General features: G+C 46.9%; 1 protein-coding gene across 1 annotated transcript in view; it reads right to left on the bottom strand.

Moving 5' to 3' along the window:
• Positions 1–10,418: 10,418 nt before the first annotated feature.
• Positions 10,419–12,232, bottom strand: part of Ddx47 (DEAD-box helicase 47) — a 12,606-nt gene continuing 10,792 nt past the window's right edge. Inside the window, exon 12 of the mRNA XM_021190080.1 lies at positions 10,419–10,914. Within this exon, the coding sequence (XP_021045739.1) occupies positions 10,783–10,914 (132 nt within the window). The 3' untranslated portion in view covers positions 10,419–10,782. The remainder of the gene's footprint in view (positions 10,915–12,232) is intronic.

Here is a 12,232-nt window from a genome sequence, read left to right as displayed (position 1 = left end):
TCCTGGAACTCACTCTGTAGACCAGGCTGGCCTCGAACTCAGAAATCTGCCTGCCTCTGCCTCCCAAGTGCTGGGATTAAAGGTGTGTGCCACCACGCCCGGCCAACAAGTAAGTCTTAAAGAAACAAACAGATAATCAAAAACCCAGAGACTTGGGAGGCCGAGGCAAGAAGATATCAAGTTTGAGTTCCAGCTCTGGAATACTGCCCAAGGCCCTGTCTCAGAGGCTCTTAGAACCAAGTGTGAGCAGGTCTGTTCCTCTAGAGGACCTAGCTCTGGAGTTGGTTGGCTTATAGATAGCTATACCATACCAACCTCTGCCTCTGTGGTCACATGGTTCGTACTCTATTCGTTTATTTATCATTGGGATTTTTTTTCAACATATTTTATTGTATGTGTATGGGTTTTGCCTATATTTGTGTCTGTGCACCGTGTGCATGCAATGCCCAAAGAGGTCAGAAGAGGGTTAGTTACTGATGTTTGGGGAGCCGCCATATGGATATAGGGAACCGGACTCATATCCTTTTAAAGAACAACAGGTGCCGGTAACTGCTGAGCCATTTCTCCAGCCTCTCATCATTGTTCTTTTGAGGCAGAGTTTCTCTTGTAGCCTGGCCTGGAACTCACTAGACTGGCCTGGAACTCACTAAGTAGCCAAGGATGATCTTGAACTACTGATCTTTCTGCCTCCACCATCCAAGTGCTGGGATCCTGGGCATGTGCAGCCATGCCCAACCACAAGAACTTTAGAGGCACCTCAGATCAGAAGTGGAGATATCACTGCCATGGTCCCTGTAGATAGCACTCACTCAGCATGCTCCATATTACTACAGAAAGGATCATTCGTTCCTTAGTTCATTTGTTTGTGTGTTTAGAAGTGGCGGGAATTGGAGCCAGGGTACTCCAAGCAAACACCCCAAAATGAACCACATCCCCAGCCAAGGATTAGCCATTTAGGCCTCACAAGACCTTGGAGAGAGTGGCCTAATTCTCAACCCGGGCTACGCCGACAACAGGCACAGCAGTACCAACACCCACACCATCCCCATTGGATGTGCGCCGCATGCCCCTCGGCTTTGATCATATTCCTTCAAGGCGTCTCCAGCCTGAGGCCTGTGCCACACATAACACAGGCTCCTGCCCTGAACAAGCCTAAGTGTGTTCTCGCCCGGCTATGGAAGTGAACTGGGCCCATCAGCTGCATCAAACACCAGAGGAGAAAGAAGAGACCGTAATCAGAAAGGTATATTTCAGCCCAGTGTGATGGCTCAGACTGTAATCCCAACACTTGAGAGGTTGAGGCAGGAGGAGCAGTGTAGGTTCAAGGACAACACAGACTACAGAGATCCTGTCTCAAAAGTCAACAACCAAAGCGAGATTGGGGATGTGTCTCAGTTGGTAGACTGCTTGCTTATCATGTCAAAAGGCCTGGGTTGTTGGATCCCTAACACCATATAAACTGGGCAGGGGGTGGGGGACACAGACCTGTAATCTCAGCACTTGGAAAGTGGAGATGAGAGAATTATTCAAATTCTTCTCAGGTAAACAGTAAGTTCAAGGCCAGTCTGGACTGAGAGAGAGAGAGAGAGAGAGAGAGAGAGAGAGAGAAAGAGAGAGAGAGAGAGAGCATTGAATTTGATCCATCTACAATAAAAGAAAGAAAAAGGAGAGAGAGAGGGAGGGAGGAGGGGAGGGAAGGAGGGAGGAGGGGAGGGAGGCCCATTTTCGTGTGAACTATGGATGTGGTTGCTGACCACATTAGCCCCCTAAGAGACACAGCAATGAAGTCAGACAGGTTCTAGGTCGCACCTTCCCCAGGGTTTTTGGGCTCTGAACTCCACTGCACCCAGAAGGTAGTGACTCTGTCTTACCTCTGTGCTTTGTTCAGTATTTTGTGCATTTTGGCACGGGATAAAAGTTAAATTGGGAACGCTGCATGTGGCCCCATGGCATTTATTTTGGCTTCCACCTTGCAAGATGCATCCTCATCTCAGAGCTGACTCAAAACCCAAGGTTAAAGGGGAGATGGAGCCGAGCCACTGGACTGTAAGCTGGCAAAGTTTGACGATAGAAACGGGCATTGTAAGTTTATGGTAGAGAGCAATTCCAAGGGAAAGCTAGAGGGTCACGTGGTGCAGGCAGACAGCAAATCCAGGCCCAACTTCAATCCCCTCAAGACCTGTCTCTAGTTTACAGTGAGTGGAGAGGGAGAGGCTGTGATCTCACTGAAACTATCGAATGAGTTTGACTTCATCTTTTAAAAAGTGTGCTGGGCATGGTGGCTTATGCCGTTAATCCCTGCACCCAGGAGATAGAGGCGAGCGGAGCCCCGTAAGTAGCAGGCCAGCCTGTCTACGTAGGAAGGATCCTCTAAGCCAACTCAAACTACACAGAAAATGGAGAGGAGGAAACTTTAAGAAATGATAGTAACAGCTGCGTGGTAAAACTGGAGCAGGGTTGGGGGTCAGCACAACTCAGGGAGTAAAGGCAATTGCTGACCAAGCCTTATGACTGGAGTCGGATCCCCGGAATCCAGGGCAGAAGGAGACAACAGATCCCTAAAACTTGTTCTTTGATTTGTGCCACAGCACGCACATGTACACGGCCTCATATACATGAATGCACATACGTGTGCACACGCACACAGTTGCACACGCGTACACCTGTACACACTTGCACACAAGTTCACGAGCACACCCTTACACACACTCTCATGCATTCTGGTTGGATGTCATCCACTCTGTCCTGCATCAGGCTTGGACTTCAAGGAGTAAGATGTAAAGGAGGCTGTAAGGTGTGCGGAGATTAACCCCACTGACTCCAGAGGAAACACTAATCACTTCTAATTACAGTCTCCTTATCAGGGAAGTTCTTAGGGTGGTTCAGGATGGCGGCAAAGGTAGAATTATGGAACGGGCCAAGGAGATCATTTTGCAAAAAACTACGGCATGCGGGACATCCCTTAAGCTTTGTTGTCATGATAGGAGTGGGAGCAAGAAAAGGAGACCAAAGCAGGCTCTCTTCTCTTTTCTTTCTTTTTTTCAGTTTTTTTGTGACAGAGTTTCACTATGTCCTGGAGCTCATTAGATAGAGCAGTCTAGTCCCCAATCCACAGAGATTTGCTTGCCTTGGCCTGGCAAGTGCTAGGATTAAAGGTGCGTGCTGTACATTTTTGGTTGGTTTGTTTGTTATTTTTGAAATGGTACCTGATTAAGCCTTTGCACTTGCAAGCCTACTGCCTCCACCTCTTGAGTAACCAAGATGACAATCCTGTACCACTAGACATGACTAGGAATAAACACTGTTCACAGCATGGGTGAAACTCCGAATAATTACCCTAGGTAATTATTTAAACATATATGCCATATAATCCCACCACTTAATAACACTCTAAGAATGCAAATGCACGTGCTAAATTGACAAGCTTGCCAAGCCAGGTGTCGTGATGGGCATCTGTTGTCGCAAAAAAATATGGGCGGAAGGTCATGGGTTCAAGGTCATCCTCACCTAAATATCAGGTTAAAAGTAAACAGAAAGGGTAACCAGTCGCTGGCGTTGGCGTGAGCTGATCTCGGTTTCCCAGGAAGAAGTGGGATTGAGAAAGGAAGGGGAGGAAGGTGTTAAAAGGAACAGAAAGAATCATTTTGTCTCCTACAAGCAGGGATTGGTTCTCTTCCTCCACACGGGGATTGAACTCAAATTGCCAGGGGTCCTCTCACCAGCCCTCCAGTCTGTAATTTATAAACTATAAAGCCTCATTAGAATGTTGCCTAGGAACTAAACGTCAGAACGAAACATAACACGAATCATTTAAAGGACTTGTCGGCTGGATGTGGTGGCACGCCCTCTGCCCCTGTCCTCCCAGAACCAAAGAGGCAGAAGAATTGTGAACCCAAGGCCATCCTTATCTACATAAAGAGTTCCAAAGTGAGCCTGGGCTACGAGAGATGAGACCCTGCCTCAGTAAATAAGCGAACAAGCAAATAAGTAAATGGCTGTGTCCAGATTTTTTCTCGGGCGGGCTATCGCCTCCGTCCCTATTCCGTGCAGCTATTTCTTGTTTAATGTGCACGGGTATTTTCCTGTGTGTACACGTATGTGTACCACATGCATTCCTGGTGGCCATAGAGCCCAGAAGAGAGCATCAGATCCCCTGGGACTGGAGTTACAGACAGTTGTGACCCCCTGTGTGGATGCTGGGAAGTGAACCCAGGTCCTCTGGAAGGGCAGTCAGTGTTCTTACCTGCTGAGGCATCTCTCCAGCCCTCAACGTAACTTTGATTTTCAGCACTAGGGATTGGACACAGGGCTTCACCATGCTAGCAAGTGCTTTACCACTGAGTTACACCTCTCAACATTTTTCACACACTCCCTATTTCTATATATTTATTATAATTGTTACTGAAGTAACACTTTATGCCTGTTATAAAGAAAAATAGAAATGAATAAAAAACAATATAAATAAAAGTTCTAGAGACTTCTTTCAACACCTGAACAGATTATCATACAACCTGTTTCCCGCCTAGCCCCTCAGAGACTTGATGTGCCAGGGCGGGGGGGGGGGGATAACCAGGGGGTCTCCACCCTCTCAGGGGGTGGGAGGAGATAGGCAAAGGGACTGTGGCACGGGGGAAGGGTAACAGGGGAGCAGTTATCGGGACGTAAAGTGAATTTTTTTTTAAACAGAAAAAAAATAACTTCTCTAGCCACAGGGGAAAGGACTCAGCCTTGGCCATGGGCCACTGACCAGGGAGTGTCCCAAGGAGTGTTGAGAGAGCAGGAGCAGGGTCAGGAAATGACTGATGCTGGTTAACCATAAACCCTGGGTTTATGTGGCTATAAACCTCTGCACTTCCTCTTTCCCCTCTGCCAGCCAGGTGCATTGGCGTTCCTTATTTCCACCCAACCCTCCAGCCAGACCGGTCCTGAGAGGTCTTCTGCCCCTTCCAGGCTACCCCTCATGATCACATGTTAATCTGAATTTCCCAGAGGGCTCTGAAGACGGGTGGTACCAAATGTGACTTACCCATAACCCTCCCACAACAATCACAAGCTAAGGCAAATGTGTGTTTATTAAGAAAATTAATATGAGGTCAAGGCCAGCCTGGAATATATAGTGAATGACAGGTCAGCTAGGGTTCCATAGTGAGACCCTGTCTCAAAGCACACAAACAAACAAAAAACAATAGCAAAAAGAAAAAAAAGAGGACCTCCAAACGAGTGTGTGTGTGTGCGTGTGCATGTGCACACGCACACACACACACACACACACACACACACAAAGACAAAATTAAAAGTTCATTTTTCCCCCTAACATTCCCCAGAAATCTTTTCACAAAGGACTTCAGGCTGCAAGTTGTCAGTCCTGAGAAGAGTTTTGTAATTCCCTTTACAGGAACTATAAATAAAGATCTGCCAGGATGCCTTTAGAACAGGGATAAGTTGTTTTCCGGTCCTCTGTAATACTCTGAGCTTGCGGGCACATCATAAAACATACCCAGATGTATGAACTTTAAGGGTCCCCTGAGGAAGCATGAGCAGACTGTTGATGTTACATTGATTGATGCCTAAAATTCAGATTGTATGTGAGACTTCTTGAGAATATTGTGGTAGAGACCAAATTTCAAATCTATTTCTTTTCCCTCTCTTCTTTTAAATATTTTTATCCTATCACCTGTCTGTCTGTCTGCCTGTCTGTCTGTCTACCTGTCTATGCACATGCCCACTTATCATCACAACGTACATGTGGCGGTCAGAGGACAGTTTGCATCGTCTGTTCTCTCTTTTTGCTATGTAGGTCTCAGTAACTGAAGTCAACCTGTAAAGCTTGGTCTTTAGCTCCTGGTCCTCCTCGCCAGTCTACTCCCATGTAGGCCAGCCTAGGCTACACTCAATCCTCCTGCCTTCGCCTTCTGAAACGGAGCTCTCCACCCACTCCCTGAACCCTCATCCTCTGAAATCCACGAAAACCAACAAAGTGCCAACAGAAGCCTTGGTTCAACTCCATAAGCAGCAACTCTCAGCTCCCTATATGATTCTTGAATCTCCTTGGGAAAATTCAAAGAGGTAAACACAGAATAAGGGGTGACCAGGATGCAGCTATTGAGTATCACCAACAAGCTTTTCAGAAGTTTCCTCAAAAAATGAGTCATGGCCTCCAGCGAGGGAATTGATGGGTGCCAGCACCCAAGACCCAGCAGGCTGGCTACAACCTCATTGCTCGCCAACACATGTCTAAAACAACCCTGATGACTGAGTTAAGAAAAACATGGCAATCAAGAAAACTTGTCATGGTCTCTGCTCTCTTGACTCACTGAAAATCACAAGGAGAGCATTGGTTTGAAGGTGGTACTGGGTTAAATAGCCTGGGCTGGCTGGTGAGTTTCTGAGGTGTCAGGCAGCAAGGTAGAATCAAAGAATGGAGGGGAAAGAGCCAGTGTTCAAGTCTGGGAGGTAAAATAATCTCTCTCTCTCTCTCTCTCTCTCTCTCTCTCTCTCTCTCTCTCTCTCTCTCTCTCTTTCTCTCGTGGTATGGTGTGTGTGGGTATAAGGGTGTGTGTGTTGAACATGGGAGGGCTCACTCGTGTGTGTGTGTGTGTGTGTGTGTGTGTGTGTGTGTGTGTGTGTGCCAGAGGCCAACATCCAGTGTCTTCCTTGATTGCTCTTCCTATCACATGGGTCTCAAGGACCAATCTCAGACAGCTAGGCTTGGCAGGAAGTTCCTCTACCCACTGAGCCACCCCACAAGCCCACAACCATATTTTTTTGTTTTTGAGACAGTCTCTCATTGAACCTAGAGTTCACCAATTGACTACACTGACTGGCTAGAGAGTCCCAGATGTCCAGCCTCCCTTCCCAGGCACATGCCACCACACCAACTGTTCACGAGTTCTGGGGATCTGAACTCAGGCCTTCCTACCTGTGCAGCAAGCCCTTCAGCAGCTGAGACGTCTGTCCAGCCCCTCCTTTTCTTTTTAATGCCAGGAATCAAACCCAGAGCCACGTGTACATAAACACAGCCTTTGCCACTGAGCCATGCCCTCAGCCCCACAGCCCAATATTGCTGACCGCCATGCCTGACTGCTGCTATCATTCTTTTAGATGGAGGACAAGTCCCCAATACTTTGGGCCGAAGAAAAAAATGAATGAGTAGGCTCACCAGCTCCCTGGCACCAAGCCATGAGATGGACAAGTGAAAACTATGGACTGGCCTATGAGATGAGGGTACAGCAAAGCAGAGGGGTACCCTGAAAGAGGATTCAAGACCAACTTACTCTCACAACTTACTCTCACACACACTGCATTGGGAAGGAGATGCCTGTATTCCCAGGCTCCGGACTGGAGCGGGAGAACCGGGGGCTGGTGACCTATCAGTGCCTAGATAGGCCGGGAAGACTTGAGAACAAACGGAAAGCTAGCACAGACTGGGGCCAGGGAACAGTGCAAGGCTGCATTTTTATACTGCTTTTAGTTCTCCCAGTCCTAGCGTCTGGGTAACCCAGAGATCCCTGAACACAGAAGGCAAGCTCTCTCTCTACCTGTGAGGAAACACCCCAGGCCTGGCCTGGCAGTCCTGTGGAAGGCTGCCACCCTTCAGATATCTATAGGGACTTCTCATACCTGCCCTGATTGCTACCCCTTAGTCACTGCAGGCCACACACGAGTACACTGTGTGCCCTATGCTTCTGCACCGCACCCCAGTCACTGCTCACTATTAACCATGTGTTCACATTTTTCCCCACAGAGGAAGTGAGGGCGAGCGTTTCCCCCTTCTGCCATCTACCGGTGAAAACGATGTTCTGCTATTCTCTCTTAATGGTTGCCCAGTGGAAACTAAGTTGGCATCTGAAAGCTTAGCATAATACTCATTTGTTATGTGGAGCGCATTTAAGGAAATGCAATACTGCCACCACTGGTCGATTACTTTCGTTCAGTAAATGCTGGTTGAGTGTATAATGTGAGATACATACAAAAGATACACATACACATCATATAAGGACTGAGATTCGGAATCAAATTTGGTTTTGCTTTTTTGGCTTGCATATGTGCTTTTGTTTGGGTCTGTTCTAAAATTTTTTGCATCTGTTTATCAGAGGTAGGGTGGCAACTATCACAGCATGCATGTGGAGGTTGAGAGGAAATTTTGTGAGTCAGCTCTCTCATTATGAGTCCTGGGGTAATCAAACTCAGGTTTAGTAGCCTTTACCTGCTGAGCCACCTCACTGGCTCTTTTTTCCAAAAGATGGGGTTTCACGTAGCCCAGGCTGGCTCCAAACTACCTATGCAGCTGACACCTGCCTTGAAGTCCTAATCTTCCTCCTTATTCCTTCTAAAACCTGAGATTACTGGTATCAGATGAACAGATGGCTATAAGCAGACGAAAGTGGTTTGAGAATGGCCCCCAATGGATGGAGGTATTTGGGAAGAATTAGGAGGTGTGTCCTTGTTGCAACAGAAGCCCATTCCAGGCCTAAGCTTCTTCGTTCTGCCTCCTGTTTGTGGATCAGATATAAATACTTAGCTACTGCTCTAACACCATGCCTGCCTGCTTACTGCCATGTTCCCAACTGTGATAATCATGGAGTGATCCTGAAACTATAAGCAAGCCCCCAATAAATGCTTCCTTTTATAAGTTGGCTTGGTCATGGTGTCTCCTCACAGCAACAAAAAGTATCTAAGACAAGCTCTAGTGGTATCAACAGATATGAGGGTCCTACGGCCTGTGTGACTTCCAGCTGAGCCCCTTCTTCTCCTGTCTTCAATCATGGCACAGAGCTCTTGACTCCTGGGTGTGACTGTTTGGCGATACTTCCCAGACCTCAAGTTCCTGCAGTTATTTTTAGCTGTAGTTTTAAGTGCATTCTTGAGACAGGTGAGGCATAAAGAATGTAGGTGTGGGTCACCCTTGAATCTCCAGTGCTTGGGCTAAGTCTCTTGTCATTCCAGCCCAAGAGTGACTCACACCCTTTTATTATCTGCCCCAAGGCTAGGTTTCACCTCAAGAACTCTGGATTAGAACTGCCACAGCCAATTCTCTAATTTCTTTTTGAGGACATGCCTTCTTCATGCTTTGTCACCTGCTTCTGATAAGGTGGATTCCTTCATTTTCTGTAACCAACACCACTGCCCTCTGGTTCTTTCTGGTCCCATCTCCCAGAGCATTGAGGCACTTGGCATCTGGCATCAGATGTAGGAGGCAGATAGCTCGGAGACAGGAAGCCACTTGGAAAGCTCTCTGGCTCTCATCCAGATGTCTGTGAAGAGCCAGACAAACTCGGGGGTGTTTGTTGCCTTTTTATAAGACCAAGAAAGAATAATAAAATGATCTAGGTGAGTCTTGGCCCCTCAGAGCAACAACTGAGCTACACCTCCAAGCCTGGCACAGAGGGTTGTGTATATGTATGTGGACGTACTGGTTTTCTTGTGTGCATTTATGTACTCATGTATGTGTAGAAGCCAGAGGTCAATGTCTGGCGTCTTCCTCAACCACTCTTGAAAGTCTCTCCAAAATTATGCATATATCTCAGCTCCATGAACCACTGCTTAGAAGGAAAGTTCAGACTGGAACACACTTCCAAGCTTTTTATTGAGCCCTCAGACACTTCCCCAATCCAATTTTAATTTGATTCTGAAGTTCTTCACAGAGAGAAAAATGTTATCCATCAGCCATCCACTGATGCAAAATAAAGTTACCACCAAAGTCACCTTGGAGAAGCCTATCAGGAAAACATGACTAGTAGAAAATGAGCCCCAAGGGTGCCCAACTCGTAACAACTGCTCACAAGTATGGATGGCTCCTCCTCGCTTCCTTTGGATTGACTGACTCCTCTAACTCATCCTTCACTCAAATGCACCATGAACAGCAATGAAATGCAAAGCCCGGGCCACTCTTGGTAGAGTCCCAACCTAACAGGCACATGAGCCCTGAGTTTGGTCTCCACCATAACCATACAAACCAGGCATAGTGGCACACATCTGTAACCCCAGCGCTTGGAAATTCCCTAGACACCTGTTTAGCCCAAAGAACCAGGAAAATGAATGTACCCGGGGTTCTGAAGCCCCTTGTGGCCTCACCAATAGAGGGAAAGTGCACCTTCCTCTAAGCAGGACTTCTCTCTCAAAGCCATCCATCATCTTGGTCTTGATTTTTCAACATGTTAGTTAATGTCTTAATTCAATTAAAGACAACCAATTAAGCTGCCATATAATCACACCAACAGGTCCCTGTCAGCAGGAGCTACAAAGCCTTCAATAGCAAGGTCTCCAAAGAGTTTGAATACTGTTCTTCTAGAGGACCTGAACTTGATTCTCAGCATCCACATCGGTGACTCAGAACTGCCTGCAACTCCAGCTCCAAGGGAAGCCAACTCCTCTGGCTTCTGGGCAGCTGCATAAAAGTGCATACACAGACACACACACAGATAATAAAAATACATATTTAATAATAATAGTTATTGACCACATCAGGTTGAATGTCGGCTGAGATAAGGTGGCGCACACACCATTCTGTAGAAGCTTTACAGTTAACTACAGACAGCGCTCTCCATCAGCCAGGTTGTGGCTTGCAGGTGGGAAGGCAGAGGTGCAGCATGAAGAGCACACGGCACTGTGTCACAGGTAAGGAATGCAAGCTGAAGAGTGGCCAGTCCTGTGTCAACACTGTAAAAGTTGTCCCATTGCAATGACACTCCAATCCTGAGGAACGAGCTCCCAGCTGGCCAAGCCATCTCTGGACAGAACCTTACAACTGGTGAGCAGGCGAGCCAAAGTCTTTCTAAAGCATTAGCGGCCTTTCCGCTTCTTCATTTTCCCCCCAGCCACCTTGTTCCTCACACCAATGGCGCCCTCCTTATCATCATCATCTCCTGCGTCCTCTCGCTTCCGTTTCTTCTTTTCTCCGTGCTCCCTTAACTCCTGCAAGGCACCAAACAGGATGTGACTGACCGGAGTTAATAGCATCCCCGCTCCCCATCCTCAGGTCAGAGGACATTCGCAAAGGCTAAGAATCAACTCCAAATGAACAGAAACGCTGATCTCATACACAGAGACCAAAGCATCAAAGTGAAGTGAGACTGGCTGGCATGGATGTGGTCACATGACCTGCTCTGGCTTTTCTAGGAGACAATCAGGCATTCTATACGAATTCTACTGTATGCGTACCCTCCGGTCAATCTCACTTCTAGAAGTTTCCTTTAATAAGAAGCTACTAGGATATTCAGCACAGCCCTAGTTAAAGTGAAGAAAACAAATCTTCATTGTAAACCATGCCACACGCATGCGATGTAGCCATCAAAAAATGATTACATGTGCTGGTCATGGTGGTGCACTGCTGTAATCCCAGCACTTGGAAGGCTGAAGGAAGAGGCTGGAAATGAATTCAAGGGCAACCTGGGCTACACAGTAAGTGCAAGGACAGCCTGGGCTATACAGCAAAACCTTGCCTCAAAAATCTAAGAATACCAAAAATGTCACATGGTGTACAGGAGGGTAAAACTGGGGGAAAAAAATCCCATAGATTTATATTTGGTGAAACAAAAAAGTGACAAGTCACATATAATTAGGTAAGTTCTAACTATGCCTTAAAAACCAAAAATTAGCTTGATGCTCTCAATGGTTCTCCACAGAGCCTGGTTCACCTCTTTAGCTACTATTGTAATCCATTCTATACTTTGTGAAATTTTTCCCAGGCACAGATCTGACCCCGAACTCTCACTGATCCCGGCTCAGCTTCAGAAGTGCTAGGATCATGGTAGGTGTCATTATAGGATCATGGTAGATGCCATTATACTAACTACAGGTAGCACTTGTGTGCTTGTGCATGCCGTCTACCTTGCTTCCCTACCGCAGACAGCAAGTTTATAAACAAAAGCTCACACATAATTCCATGTGGGCAAAACCCACAGCAAGTTTGTATCTCAGTTATTCAAAAGAAGCCAACAAAGGCAAAGGGTCCGCCACACTTCAGAATTCTCGCCAGGAAGAGCACAGCACTTCCAAGGTTTCTAGAATCTTCTCTCGAGCTGCTACTGCTACTACCCCTACTAGACTCATGGCTCACAGGAACTTGCCTGGTGTTCAGAATACGTGGAAGGTATTCAAGTGAGGAACTGGTTCTGAGAGGTGAGGCAAAATGCCCAAGCTCACTGTAACCACAGCTAGTCTTCTGACCTTGAGAATGACCTCACTGTAACCAGCTAGTCTTCTGACCTTGAGACTGACCTCACTGTAACCA

The sequence above is a fragment of the Mus pahari genome, chromosome 2 (genome assembly GCF_900095145.1).
Source record: "Mus pahari chromosome 2, PAHARI_EIJ_v1.1, whole genome shotgun sequence".
In the NCBI taxonomy this organism is placed as follows: domain Eukaryota; kingdom Metazoa; phylum Chordata; class Mammalia; order Rodentia; family Muridae; genus Mus; species Mus pahari.
The sequence above is the reverse complement of the archived record's forward strand: the minus strand, read 5'-3'. Positions and strand labels throughout refer to the sequence as shown.